Raw genomic sequence first — 15361 nt, 5'->3', positions numbered from 1 at the left:
GGGATTGAACCGGCGCTGCAGAGGCTGCGGGAAGCCTTGCAACCCAGTACTCAACCACTGCACCACCGGGGAGACCCCAAATTAGTCTATCTGGATTTTCAATTATCCTCTTTTTTTTTTTTTTTTTTTTTTTGTGGGACCCTGGCTGGCGGCGGGGGAATGAACCGGCGCTGCAGATGCTGCGGGCAGCCTTGCAGCCCAGCGCTCAATCGCTGCGCCACCAGAGGAGGCCCTTAAATTAGTTTTTATTTGCTAAAGATTTATCACAGATGCAGTTTGCTACAAAAGCATTCAGGGGGCTTTCTATATATTGGAGGGTTTTAAGAATTCTTAATTCATATTAACTTTTTAATTTTAAGTCAATTAAGTGGAATTCCTCACAAACTAGTTTTGGCAATGCTAGCCACAAGTAGAAAATTGTCATGTATCTGTAAGATACACACATACAGATATAGGCATAAACATACATAGAGAACTTATGACTTTTGCTTTAAAGTGTAGCCATCAGATGGGCATGATAATATAAAATTTATAACTTATAAAATAAGTTGTAAGTTTTTTAATTTATAAGTTTATTTGATAAGTTATAACTTATAAAATAACTTTAAATAAATTAAGTTTACCTGTTCAGATGCTAAAACTTTTTATCAATATTTGTGGGGAAGATTCTTAAGACTTTGTGCTTGTCCTTGACAAACAATCTTTTGGAGTTGTAAGTTAGATTTTGGGCAAGAGAGATTCTATAGTCATCTGTAATTTTAAAAAGCTTCTTCTGCATTTTTCCCTTCTGCTAAGGATATCTGAAGCTTGCACTTACATTTACAGGGAAACATATACAGTTCCTCTATGCAAAAATAAATAAAATCTTAAAGCAAAGAAAGAAAAAGGAATTAATGGCATCCAAATCAGAAAGGAAAAAGTGCAATTATTTCTGCAGATGCTATGATCTTGTGTATAGGAAACCCTAGACTCAACAACAACAAAAAAACAGAAACAATTCTACTATTTTCTTCTTTCTGCAGATTTCTTTTGGTAAAGAAGAAAACCAGTGCTAATTTAGAAAGAGTGAAGAGATGAATCAAATGAGAATTTTTTCTGTAAAACTGAATGATGGACACCTCATGCCTACATTGGGGTTTGGCACCTCTGCACCTAATAAGGTAATCACGTGGGTTGGCGATGGAGGAAGAGCAAACAGGGCTCCAGATCAGAACCATCACTGTAGGAATTTGAGGAATTCAGATTGACCTCAATTTTCTCTTTTGTAAGATGCTTCTCTCCATTTTAGGTTACTTTATTATTAAATCAATGCATTTCAAATTTTTTTTATATATATATTTTAAAGATTTTATTTATTTATTTATACAAGTACTGGGTATAGTCAGAAGTGCGGGAGGGTGAGAGAATTCACCAGAGCCAGAGCCGGGAACAGAACAGGCAGACTGACGAAGCACACTGCTGAGGGGAGCAGCTGGCGTGGCAGGAGAGGTCTGGGCTCTATGTGGGACCCTCGCCAGCCGCCCGGGATGAAACCGGTGCTGCAGAAGCTGCGGGCAACTTCGCAGCCCAGGGCTCAACCGCTGCGCCACCAGGGAGGCCCACATTTCAAATTTTAATGGCTATAAAAACACCTGATGATCCTCCTAAAAATGCTGATGTGGGAGCGCCAACTACAAAGGCTCTGATAGATTAGATCAGGAATAGGGTTCAAAAGTCCACATTTCTAACAAGTTAGTAAATGATTCTGTTGCTGCTTGTCCAAGAATCACTTCTGGAATGACACTATGTGAAGGAAATGAAGGTGTGTGTCACCTTTCATTAATTCAGGGGTGGGTAAGTCAGTTTCTGTTATTCTCACCTGCTGTCCAGTTGCCGCTTTTCCACAGTATGTTTGAATAAATGAAACCTAGTAGTCACCGTTAACATGTCAGAGACTTTACAGCAAGCTTGCTTGTGATAAAGTTTCCTTGTAATTTCTAATACCCAAGTTCTCCCTGTCCACCATTAAACAAAGACTATCCAGAGAAATCTCTGTGGCAAGAGGACCCAGAGAAAGAATCAAGATTGATACTGAAGACAGTTTCTGTGTTCTGGGTGGACACAGTTTTTTACAGATCAAGTTGCACTGATTGGGCCAGGGGAAAGCCAAGTGACAACTTGGATATCCTTTCTCTGTTTGGAAGACTTAGTTCCATGTGGGCTTCTGGATCAAACACTGCAAACTTACAAGAGCACATCTTAAATGGTTCTTGGAAGAAGTTTATAATGGTTAAAGAAAGTTTTAGGATTGATTCTCCTGCATAATTGCTACCTGGTATATAATGTTGAGGACTGCATTTCAATGACTGAGTGAGGTAGTGAGGAGTAGCAGAGAGAAAAAAAATCTGGACAACTTCAGGAGTCTATTCTGGTGGACCAGTGGAACAGTAAGCAGCTGAGAAAAATTAAATTGTGAAGGAGAAAGTGTCACCTGAGCACCTACATAGAACCAAAAAATGAATCATGAGGTATTTTTGAGTGAAAAGAACTTATTTTCTTTTACATTTTTGTTCTTCCTCAGATGTTTAAAATGCCTCTCTAGGTTAAATGTCTCTCCAGGTTACACAGGTAAATTACTAATTTGTTCTATCTAACATTATGTTTTCATTGTATTGATGGATAATTTCGGAATGTGTAAATAATACATTATGTAAATATATACATTGTGTAAATATATAGATGGTGTAAATCCAGACACAGAGCTCACACCAGTGATATGCTGGGGCCAGTAAATGAATAGACTGTGAGCAGCTTTTCTGGTAGCTTGAAATTAGCCCTGGTGGGAATATTTACACCAAAGAAATTGGCAAATACAACAAATCAGGGCTTCTTTTCTTCAGAGAGTCAGTTATAAAAAATTTTCCAGGGGCCATAAGTCAACATAGCTTTGTGATCTCCAGGTCTTATCCTTCAGAAAAACAATAGGTTCTGATGAGTAGCTCTGCTTATGGGACTGGTTATCTATTTCTGAATTAAGTAGGTCTTCATCTTTTCATGCTCTTGTAGGTTTCTAAGAGTCTGGCAGAGGAGGCCATCAAGATGGCAATTGATATCGGCTATCGCCATATTGACTCAGCTCATCTGTACATGAATGAAGAAGAGGTTGGGAGGGCCATCCAAAAGAAGATTGAGAGTGGTACTGTGAAGAGAGAGGACATATTCTGCACCTCAAAGGTGGCGTGTATAGTGGCATATGTATCTATGAGAAACCCAGTCTGAGCTGAAGAGTTTCTTGTCAAATTCTCTTCTTACCAATTTTCATTCAGTTTCAGATGGTGCACTATGGGAAGATGAGATAGGAAAATGCTGGCTAGAAATATGGTTCTGTAATCAGATTTCCTATACTTATATCCAGGTTCTGCCATTTGCAAAATGTGTATGATCTTGGGCAGACTACTTAAACTTGGTCCCTTAGTTTTCCAAACTGAAGATCTCATGGAATAAAATGAAGATCTCATGGAATTTTTATGATTATTACATGTGTAGTTTTTATGAAAGGATTTAATGTATTTTATTTTATTTTATTTTTTTTTTTAATAGAGGCATGTTTTATTTATTTATTTATTCATTTGTTTGTTTTTGTTTATACATGCACTGGGTACAGTCAGAAGCGCGGGAGGGTGAGAGAATTCACCAGAGCCAGAGCGGGGAGCAGAGCAGGCAGAAGGACTGAAGTACACTGCTGAGGGGAGCAGCGGGCGGCAGGAGAGGTCTGCGCGCCATGTGGGACCCTCCTCCGGTGGCTGGGGAGCAGCCGGGGATCGAACCGGCGCTGCAGAGGCTGCTGGCAGCTTCGCAACCCAGCGCTCAACCGCTGTGCCACCGGGGAGGCCCGATTTAATGTATTTTAAATGCCATGAAAATCTAGCTGGTATTATTATCATATTTTATTTTATTTTATTTTTTAAGATTTATTTATTTATTTATACAAGCACTGGGTACAGTCAGAAGCGCGGGAGGGTGAGAGGATTCACCAGAGCCAGAGCGGGGAGCAGAACAGGCAGACTGACAAAATACACTGCTGAGGGGAGCAGCAGGCATGGCAGGAGAGGTCTGCATGACATGTGGGTCCCTTGCCGGTGGCCGGGGATGGAATCAGCACAGCAGAGGCTGAGGGCAGCTTCGCAGCCCAGCACTCAACTGCTGCGCCACCTGGGGAGGCCCTATTATCATATTTTATAAACTCTCAGGCATGGTTTGCGATTTCCTATAATGCAAAGTGACTTAATATTTCCTTTTCATCATTTTGTACTACGGTAACGTTGTTTACAACACTGTATATGTTTAGGTTCACAGAATTTCAGATGTATGTTACCACATCATATCCACCACCAAAACACTAATAGTTCCCCCCCCATAGTCCATTGAGCCCCCTCCCCACTTTAATAAAGTAACTTCATATTTCTTAGTTATAGTATGAAGAAATGCAATATAATCAGAAAGTGTAGGTTTTGGAAGTTGTGATAAAATTTTAGTACTTTAAATTTTTTTTATATTTGACTCTGAACTTTCTTTTTATTTTAAAGATTTATTTATTTTTGCATACAAGAACTGGGGTACAGGCCAGAAGTGTGGAGGGTGAGAGAATTCACCAGAAACAGAGTGGGGAACAGAACAGGCAGAATGACTGAAATACACTGCTGAGGGAAGCAGCAGGTGAGTCAGGAGAAGTCGGCTGCGCCATGTTTGTGACTCCCTAGCTGCGGATCTCACTAGTGCTGCAGAGGCTGCAGATAGCTTCATGGTTGAATCTTCACCCCTTGTGCCACCAGGGAGGCCCCTGAAATTTCTTAACTAAAACAGTTTTTTAATATATGTGAACATTGGTCTTCATATCTTAATCTATTACATGGTGTATTTCCTATGAAATGGAAAAAAATAATACTATGAAATTGATGAGGATGAAAGTAATCTTAATAAAAGTACTTATGTACGGGCCTCCCCTGGTGGCGCAGACATTGAGTGCAGCGCTGTGAAGCTGTCCTCAGCCTCTGCAGCACCAGTTCGATTCCGGCTGGCCGGCGAGGGTCCCACATGGCTCAGCAGACCTCTCCTGTCTCACTCGCTGCTCCGCTCAGCAGTGTGTTTCAGTCAGTCTGCCTGTTCTGTTCCCCGCTCTGTCTCTGGTGAATCCTCTCACCCTCCCTCAAGTCTGGCCTGTACCCAGGTTCTTGTATTTATAAATAAATAAATAAAGCTTTTTTTTATAAAAAGTACTTAGGTACATTTTTATATCAAGAACTACTTTCTCTTAATATTCTCCATGCAAACTGACACTTTTCTGACACAAAGAAAACACATATTTTAAGTCAGAATGGAATAGGAACCCAAGAGGATTTCTTCCATTTTGTTCATTGAACTATCTACTGCTAGAAGAAGAAATTAAATTTGAGGTGAGGTAACCCAAGAAGAGAGAGTGGAGGTCCACGAAGTGACTACCATGCAAGCTGGTCTATCAGTGGATATTTCCTCCTTCTAGCCCCGTTTGTGTCTTCATATGACATGTAGATGGTGGTATAGTGATAGCACCAGCTAGCATCAGCCTTCTCGCTCTCATTTATTAATCTCCTTTTTTGCAATATCCTTTGTCTCACCTTTAGTGATTCTGATTAATTTTCTTTATATTATTACTTCTTAAAATGATGTAACAAAAGTATCCCCTATAAATTCCCAATGGGCCTTACTTTCTTTGGTCCTAACTATTTAATACAGTTAAGACAGAATTTCCTGAATCACAATCCCATGAGATGCTTGTTTAAAAATACAATTTCCCAGCCAGCCTACCTCAAACTGTAATTTATCTGTTTAAGGTAGAGTCCAGAAAAGTTTTTTGCACAAACAAATCTAATAATTATTTTACAGCCTAAAGTTGAGAACCTTGCATAGGACCACAGTTTCATTTTCTACATAATTGTCTTAATTCAGCCTGAAAGTAAGCTATGATGATTACGAGCTTCAGGGGTGGCTTGTCACTTCCCATAACTATAAGTGGGTTTTTGGTTGTTCTTTGTTATTTTATTATTTGCTCCTAAAGATTCTTTTTTTTTTTTAAAAGATCTATTTATTTATGCATACAAGAGGTGGGGTATAGGCCAGAGGTATGGGAGTGAGAGGCTTCACCAGAGTCAGAGTGGGGAACAGAACAGGCAGATCTACTGAAATACACTGCTGAGGGGAACAGCGGGCGAGTCAGGAGAGGTCTGCTGTGCCATGTGGGTAGCTCCCTGGCCTGTGGGGATTAAACTCGGGCTGCAGAGGCTGCCGATTGCTTCATAATGCTATGCTTAACCACTTGCACCACCAGTGAGGCCCTGTTCCTAAAGATTCTTAAAGATATAACCCCACACTACTCTTCCTACCACTCTAGCTGTGGAGTACATATCTACGTCCAGAATTGGTGCAAACTGGCCTGGAAATGACACTGAAGAAACTTCAGCTGAATTATGTGGATCTTTATCTTATTCATTTCCCGGGAGGTCTGAAGGTTAGCAAACATTTTACTTTGGTTATCGACATAAAAATAAACAGCTGAGTACAAGAGAGGCTAGTTTGTAAAAATGAAAAGAAACAAATACAATATTTTAAGATTTCCCCTTTTTGGCTTTAACAGTTTCCATCTCAGTTCACTATTCCATGCCCACAGTGACAAGGATTCAGATTTCAAAGTCACTGCCTCTGTCTTGTGGGCATATTCCTTTTATTTTCAAGAGTCTCAACCCCATGCCTACTGGTGTCTGGGGAATATCCTGATGTGGAGACCAGTTGAGGCACCAGAAATGCAAAGAGGATAAACCTCAGCAAGCGGGATTAACTTGCAAGGGTGGGCAAACTCATCCCACAATATTCCATGGCTCCCCGCCCCCCCCAGGCCCCCTGCAGGCTCCCTCTAGTATTGGGTCCTGAGTGTCTCAAGTTAGTCTTGACACAAACACTTTTATTAAAAATATAGCAGTTAAAAGCATTTCTGAAAGTGTTCTTCCTCAACATACCTCCTTTCCTTTTAGCCTAACCTTACAATTCCTTTCAAGAATAAGGATGGATTGTTCCATTAGCCTCAAGGGCCACACCACAGGCTACAAACAGCTGGACTGAAATCATATGTAGTTTTATACACACTCCCCTTTTTTTCCTGTGTCTCAGCCTGGGAAGGAGCTTATGCCAATGGACACACAAGGGAATGTTATTTTTGATAGAGTGGATATCTGTGCCACATGGGAGGTGAGTACAACTTCAAAGGCACCATGGCTCTGTAACTTGCGGGGAGGGGATGGGTAAGTATTCAGGATCTAGTTCAATTCTTCCCCTGGGTAGACTTGTGCAAGAGCCTGAATGTCCTTTTGCCTTGGTTTTTACATTTCATTCTTTTTATTGTTCAATAAATATTTACTGAGTGCCTCTGATGCACTCAGTAGTCTCTACCTATCAGGGAACAAAACCAAGGACTCTAACCCCAATGAGTGGTAGGTGCTGTGAAGGGGATAGGTGGTATGGGAACAGAAGACTGAGTAGGGGAACTGATAATGCCACGGTGTGTATGGGGTGCCAATAGGCAATTAAAAGCAAAGTGGGTAGGGTAGACCTTTTTGAGAGGATAGGAGATGAAGAAATTGATTATGTGGCTATCTGAAGGAAGAGTGATACAGGAAGAAAATAGATCAAGTCAAAATTTTTAAGGTGGGAGAGAATTGACAATGTTCAAGAAACAGCAAGGGGGTATGTATGACTGAAACAGAGGGAGTTTGTTGGACACTGATAGGAAATGAGTTTAAAGAGAAAACAAGCTGCGACTATCTGGCAGAAGGATATGGCCACCTTCCTGTTCCCCAGGCTGCACCTGGCTCTATTTTTTTTTTAAAGATTTATTTTTTATTTATGCATACAAGAACTGGGGTGCAGGCCAGAGGTGTAGGGAGTGAGAAGATTCACCAGAAACAGAGTGGGGAGCAGAACAGGCAGACTGACTGAAATATACTGCTGCGGGGAGAGCGGGTGAGACAGGAGAGGTCTGCTGTGCCATGTGGGTAGCTCCCTGGCTGGGGATGGAACTCATGCTGCAGAGGTTGTGGATAGCTTCACAGTGCGGTGTTTAACCCCTTGCTCCACCAGGGAGGCCCCGGGCTCTATTTTTAAGTACATTTGGTTGTAGTGGTGATAGTTCTGCCATTGCTTAGCCAAATTTCCCCAGATATTTGGCTAAAGATCATGCGGACTCCTTTATTTTTGTAGCCACTTGCATTCTTTCCTTACTCTATCATCTTACCATTTTTTCCTATTGTTTTTCATTCTCCTCCATCCCAGTGAGTTCCTGTCTTATCTATTGATATCTGTACCATTTGAGGTTTTCTTTCTCCTGCCCTATTTCATATTTTCTCCTATCCCCAGGCCCACCCTCCTTGTGGCGCCATTGTTACACTTCTCCTCACCACCGCTTCCTCCCCAGATCTTGGAAAAGTGTAAGGACGCAGGACTGGTCAAGTCTATTGGTGTGTCTAACTTTAACCGCAGGCAGATAGAGAAGATCCTGAACAAACCAGGACTCAAGTACAAACCTGTCTGCAACCAGGTAAGCCCCACTAACCCCCTTCTGAATTTCTTTTTCCTTCTCCCCTTTAATTTACTCCTTCCTTGTTTCAACAAGCTCACTGAAAGTGTTCTTTTCTTATATATTTTCTATATATTTGCACCTTTGGATATCAACTTCTTCAAGAGGACAGAATGCATTTTAAGTTGTTGGAGATGATTCTCAAGGCCAAAAAAGAAAAGATCAGTGGTTACCATGGGAGGAGAATGAAGAATGAATATATAAAGTACAAGGGATTTTTTTTAGAGCATTGAAACTATTCTGTATGGTGTAGTAATGGATACCTGTCAATACACATTTGTCAAAACCCATAGAATATATAATAGTGAACCCTATAGTAATGTACCAATATTGGTTCATCAATTGTAACAAATACGTCATATTCATATAGGATGTAAATAATAGGGGAGACTGGAGTTGGGGAGTGAGGGAGAGAGTCTGCAGGAACTATGTGGTTTCTGCTTGCTTTTCTTCTGTAATCCTGAAACTGTTCTGCAAAAATAAATTTGATTAATTTATCTTTAAGTACAATCGCTTCTAATGCCCAGATGGCCTAGGCTGAGAGGGCCTCTAGATCACCAAGGCTATAGCAGTGGTCTTATTTCCCATATCATCCAGACAGGAGAGCAGAAAAGAAGTAGTTAAAATTCACTGCAAAGGTTCTAGACTTCTTATTCTTCAGGTTCATAGAAAAACTAGAAAGTAAGATTATAGCGCCACATACTACCTTCTTTAGCACAGATACCTCTCATGAGTTATGTGTGAATATCACAACACAAATAAATGTTCCTGACTAATAACAATTAGCAATTTATTTCCACCTGATGATAAAGGGATGGAAGCATTTCCAAGTCTCTTGCACATAGGACAAGACTGAGGCTCAGGGGTGGGTATAGGCACAGTGGATTACAGCAGGCTCTGTTTTTGGGAGAGCTTAAGGGTCAAGCAAAGGCATACAATGTGGTAGGTAAAAAGAAAGCATTCTAGTTTCTGGAACCAAAGAATGGTCTAATGAAAAAGTTCCTGAAATTTCAAGGACAACTTATTAATTTCTAAACATAAAGTCTTCAAACAGAAGAAGAATTAGAGTAGTGAATGAAGAAAGGCAAAAACTGAGGCTTACTATGTACAAGAAATTCATGAGCAACACCCAAGGATGTCACCATAGTTTCCAGTCGGAAAGACTAAGACTATCTGTTGACCTTGTAATATGAACTTGACATCCACAAACACTGAGCTAAATAATTTTGCTATAATGTCTCTGGGAAATAATCTAAATTTATGTTTCTAGGAGCTCTGTTGGCTGATGGTCATGGGTTGGCATGTGTGGCTGGCACTCTTAAATAATTGATACCATGCAATACAGCACGGTATATTCCTCATGAATGTGGTGTTGGTGGTCCGCTAACCCAATACTTCTACAGGTGGAGTGCCATCCTTACCTGAACCAGAGCAAGCTTCTGGAGTTCTGCAAATCCAAGGACATTGTCTTGACTGCATTTGCTGCCTTGGGGTCTGACGCAGAGAAGGACTGGTAATATTATCTATAAATTATTCTAGTTATAGATCTGTACCTTCTGAAGTCATTTCCCCATTGTCTAGAAGAATTAAGGAGAGGCAGGATTAATCTTTGTAAACTCTTTACCTAGCCCAGACTTGTAAGGACTGTAAGGATTCAATATAACATTACTGAATAATAAAATTACTGCTTAAAATGTACATATATCAATAATTCAAATGTTTTGGCTTTAAAAAATGCCAACGGAGCCCAAAGCCATGATTTGGACTCTTAATGGCTGAGTGATATGAAAAAAATTAACAACATATGTTAGTTTTAGTTTCTTTAATTTCTCAAGAAAAATAAAAATGGGACAAATTGAGAGAATTAATTGAAAGCATTTTTTGAAATAGCAAACTGACCTATATGATATAAATGATATAAATGATATGATATAAATATTTATAATTAGTTTGTATAGGTTATTTATAGTTATGCATTCTTAGTTTGGACAACAATTTTTTCTTCTTGATTTATTCAATCATTTACTAAGTTTCTCAGACATGTTTAAAAATGAAAAAGCCTGTGTTTCCCTTCCTGCCTTAATTGCTCTTGTTCTTTATTTCCTTTGGATTTGCTAAAAGAAGCGAAACAGATAGTAAGACAGTCAGAGGGTAATAAGGAAGATTCTAGAGGACTAATCTCCCCTAGCCTGATTGAACAGCCCTGAGGTAAAATGGATAGAGGCATACACAGCACCTCTGGCTTTCCTCCAAGGGTGACCAAGAATAAGCCACCCCTCCTGGAGGATCCAGTGATCAAAGCCATTGCTGAAAAGCACATGAGAAGTCCAGCTCAGGTTGCCCTGCGCTACCAGCTGCAGCGGGGGGTGGTGGTCCTGGCCAAGAGCTTCAATGAGAAGAGAATGAAAGAGAACTTCCAGGTACTGGGCAGGGCTGTGGGCAGCATTTCCCCCAGGTATGTGGTTATTTGTGAGGCTCTCAAGGTATATTTAAGCTAAACTCATCTCCCTCTATACCCTATGCATATTTAACTGTATCCCCCTGACTGCTACAAGGCTGAAGAACACAGTGATTGGAAAGAGCACTAAACACAGGATCAGGTTTTGATCTGAATCTTGGTTTTTTCCTGACAGTATGACCTGGGGAAATCACCACTTGATTTCTTTAGCTGCAAAATGAAGGAGCTAGATCAGATGAGATTTGGGCTCAAAAGTCTCTAGAATTCCGTTACTACAACCACAGTCATCCAGTAGAAGTCCCTGAGGGCAATCTGAATTGCTAGTTATCTGAACTGGTAAATGCTCATGACTTTTGTCAGGGAATGAGCCCCAGGTTCAAGACAACTGCCTCATAAAGACCTACCTAAATTGCTACATAATATTGTATAGCTGTGTCTCTCTGTGTTGAGAGGATAGTATTTTTTTCAGGAAAACTGAACTGATTGTCTCAAATTTCTGATAGGTGTTTGATTTCCAGTTGACACCAGAGGATATGAAGAAATTAGATGGCCTAAATAGAAACATTCGTTATTTGGAAGATCTTGTGTGAGTAGCTTGTTCCACTGTACATCCTGGGGAGCAGGAGGGTGAAGGAGTTCAGTTTACCCCAGTCCACTCTTGTGTCTTCTCAGGAAAGTTGTTGAAAAAATGTTTTTTTAAAGGAAATAAATTAAAACAGAATTAAATGAAATAGAAATTTTAAAAACAGCCTAAAAGATCAATGAAACCAAAAGGTGTTTTTTGAAAAAATAGACAAATCTGTAGCGAGGCTCACAAAGAAAAAGACAGAGAATAGTCAAAGAAATAGGATCATATTTGAAAGAGGAGAAAAATTACAACAGATACAGCAGAAATCCAGAGGACAATTAGAGATTACTATGATCATTTATATGCAAACAAGTTCAGCAATCTAGATGAGATGAACAAATTCTTAGAATGCTACAATTCCCCAAGGCTGAATAAAGAAGAAATAGAAAATTTGAACAAACCAATCACAAGCAAGGAAATCGAAATAGTAATCAAAACTCTTCCAAAAAACAAAAGCTCAGGACCAGATGGTTTCACAAGCAAATTCTACCAAATCTTCAAAGATGAACTAAAACCTATCCTACTTTCAAAAAATTGAGAAAGAAGGAATACATTTTACAAGGCCAACATCACACAAATACCAAAACCAAACAAAGACACATACAAAAATAAAACTACAGGCCAATCTCCCTAAAGAACACAGATGCTAAAATTTACCTCAACAAAATCTTAGAAAACCTAATCCAACAACGCATCAAAAGGATTATACGTCATGACTAAGTGGGATTTATTCCAGGGATGCAAGAATGGTTCAACACCTGAAAATCAATTGATATTATTCACCACATCAACAAAAAGAAAAATGAAAATCATATGATCAAAAATGAAAATCATGTGATCAATAGATGCTGAGAAAGCATTCTAAGCTTCATCCACGTAGGTTAAAAAGTGGGTATGATTAGACACTGCTGTTCATGGTATTTGGCAGCCTTGCATCTTGCTCAAAGGCCAAATTCCTGGACCTCCCTGGTGGCGCAAAGGGTTAAGACTCAACCTATGAAGTTGTCTGCAGCCTCTGCAGCACGAGTTCAATCCCCGGCTGGTGCCAGGGAGCTACCCACATGGCACATCAGACCTCTCCTGACTTGCCCACTGCTGCCTTCAGCAGTGTACTTCAGTCAGTCTGCCTGTTCTGCTCCCCACTCTGTCTCTGGTGAATCCTCTCACCCCTGGCCCCCTCACCTCTGGCCTGTACCCCACCTCTTGTATGCATAAATAAATTTTTTTTTTTTTTAAAAAAGGCCAAATTCCTTACAAAACCTACAAGGCTAGCAAGATACTCCCTCCCTCATATCCCAGCCTCCACATCTTACTACTCTATCCTTTCCAGTCCAATGCAGAACAAATGGTCTCCTTACCATTTGTCACATATGCCACACCTGTCTCAGGGCCTTTACACTGGATGGTCTTTTAGCTTAGAATGCTCTTCCTCCAGATAGCTGAGTGTTCACCCCTTTACCTCCTTCAAGACTTAACTTGAGGGGGTCTCCCCTGGTGGGGCAGATGGTTGAGTGCCACGCTGCGAAGCTGTCTGCAGCCTCTGCAGTGCCAGTTCCATCCCAGCCGGCCGGAGAGGGTCTGGCCTGTACCCCGGTTCTTGTATGGATAAACAAATAAATCTTAAAAAAAAAAAAGACTTAACTTGAATGTCACCATTGAAATACCTTATTCTGTCACTATATCTAAAAATGCCACCTGCTCATCACTTCCTCTTCTCTTATCTGCTTAATTTTCCTCTTGACCCATATCCCTAATTAATATACCTCATAACTTATTAATTAATTAATTTACTTTCTTTTCTGATTACCATAGAATGTTAGATTCCAAGGGAAGGATTTTTTTTTTTAAAGATATATTTATTTATACAAGCACTGGGTACAGTCAGAAGCGTGGGAGGGTGAGAGGATTCACCAGAGCCAGAGTGGGGAGCAGAGCAGGCAGAAGGACCAAAGTACACTGCTGAGGGGAGCAGTGGGCGGCAGGAGAGGTCTGCGTGCCATGTGGGACCCTCGCGGGCAGCCAGGGATCGAACCGGGGCTGCAGTGGCTGCAGTGGCTGCAGTGGCTGCAGTGGCTGCAGTGGCTGCAGGCAGCTTCGCAACCCAGCGCTCAACCGCTGCACCACCAGGGGAGGCCCTTCAAGGGAAGGATTTTTTAAAAACTACTCTCCTCCTGAGTAATCAACAAGAAATGTTTGAATGAGTAATATAATAAATGTAGAGCAAGAAGTAAGGGAGAAGCAGTAAGTAGAGAAGCAGGCAGTAATCATTATCAATATCAGTAAGTGATATCAGCTAATATCACCTATAATTATGCAAAAATTTTTCTATCTCAAAATTATTGCTATATATAATACATATAAATAGATATCTAACTATATCATATATACTTTCTAAAATGGAAGCTCTCTGTTTAGGTGACTTTATATTATTATCAATATATCCATCGCTAAGACTAATGTCTAATTTTTTACCTAGTAAAATGAAATGTCTGTTAACTTTATATATTAAACCAGATTGGCATTGTTTTCATTTCTGCCCTCCTGGGGGTTTAAAGTATCAACACAAATTGTTTATCTCCTTAAGTTATAGAATAATATGCTTGCACATATTGAATGTATTAGTTTATTTTTGTGTATGTGTCCATATGCATGTACATATATTATTTCTTTCAATGCACTCATTTCAGTGTAATGCAACAATAGTATATTATTATTCCAAAACCAGTTGGATTTGTAGCTCTCCAAAAGGAAAATCACATTAATTTTCATATTTAAGCCAATTTAAAAGAAACGTCTATTTTCTCAGTTCAAAAACGCAAAGACTCTGCTTTTATATTTTAGACTTGCTCAGCATCCAGATTATCCATTTAATGATGACTACTAGCAACAGTATCTATGGTTACTCCAGAATTCTTCAATTTTGGTTGCTGAATGGAGAGCATCTCAAGGAACATTCCCTGTTGATTCCATGTCATTTAGCTTCATCAGTCACAATATGGCAGAAGTCACTGGATCAGGGAATAAACACAATCTTTATTCTACAAAGTTAATAAAGATACATCTCCAACAACCTAACTACTGCTGCTTAGGTTTTTTAAATTTATTTTATGTTTTCTTGTGCCACTCAAATTGAAATGCTGGTATTCCTGGAAATGATCCCAAGAGATATGGAGTTCTCAAAAATATTTAATCATTTAGTATAGTTTTAAATTTTCAAAGTCTGGCTTTTCACTAGTCTGCCATTCTTAGGTTTTTTCTCTTCTGTCTATGAATTCATCACATTATAAATTATTAAACCTTTTACATGGATCTAAAATTATTTAATAAAACCAAAAATGATCCAGGTTTTTCATTTAAAAATTACTCATAATATCAAAAACAAGGGAAGTATCAAACTGAATGGAAAAAGATAATAAGCAAAGATAACCTAGAGTAACAGGACCAAGATATCAGAATTATCTGGCAAAGATTGTAAAGCAGGGCCTCCCTTGTGGCACAAGGGTTTAAGATGCAATCTGCGAAGCTCTCCACAGCCACTGCAGCACGAGTTTGATCCCCAGCCAGGGAGTTACCCACATAGTGCAGCAGACTTCTCCTGATTTACCTGCTGCTCCCCTCAGCAGTGTATTTCAGT

General features: G+C 39.8%; 1 protein-coding gene across 2 annotated transcripts; it reads left to right on the top strand.

Moving 5' to 3' along the window:
- The first annotated feature begins 1073 nt into the window (after nt 1–1073).
- Nucleotides 1074–14611, top strand: LOC119245260 (prostaglandin F synthase 1-like). Of its 2 annotated transcripts, XM_037511480.1 has the most exons (10): nt 1074–1160; nt 3046–3213; nt 6407–6523; nt 7180–7257; nt 8480–8602; nt 10045–10154; nt 10896–11061; nt 11603–11683; nt 11720–11734; nt 14579–14611. In XM_037511480.1, exons 1-10 carry the CDS (start codon nt 1074–1076, stop codon nt 14609–14611), a joined length of 978 nt encoding a protein of 325 aa, XP_037367377.1. The 2 variants fall into 2 exon arrangements, with proteins under 2 accessions (XP_037367377.1, XP_037367376.1); XM_037511479.1 differs by lacking the exon at nt 11720–11734 and having other exon boundaries at nt 11603–11685; nt 14569–14611.
- The last annotated feature ends 750 nt before the right edge of the window (nt 14612–15361 follow it).

The sequence above is a fragment of the Talpa occidentalis genome, unplaced genomic scaffold (genome assembly GCF_014898055.3).
Source record: "Talpa occidentalis isolate TD23 unplaced genomic scaffold, MPIMG_talOcc4v2.1 talOcc4.14, whole genome shotgun sequence".
Lineage (NCBI taxonomy): Eukaryota > Metazoa > Chordata > Mammalia > Eulipotyphla > Talpidae > Talpa > Talpa occidentalis.
Note: the sequence above shows the minus strand (reverse complement) of the source record. Positions and strands in the feature narration are given on the sequence as shown.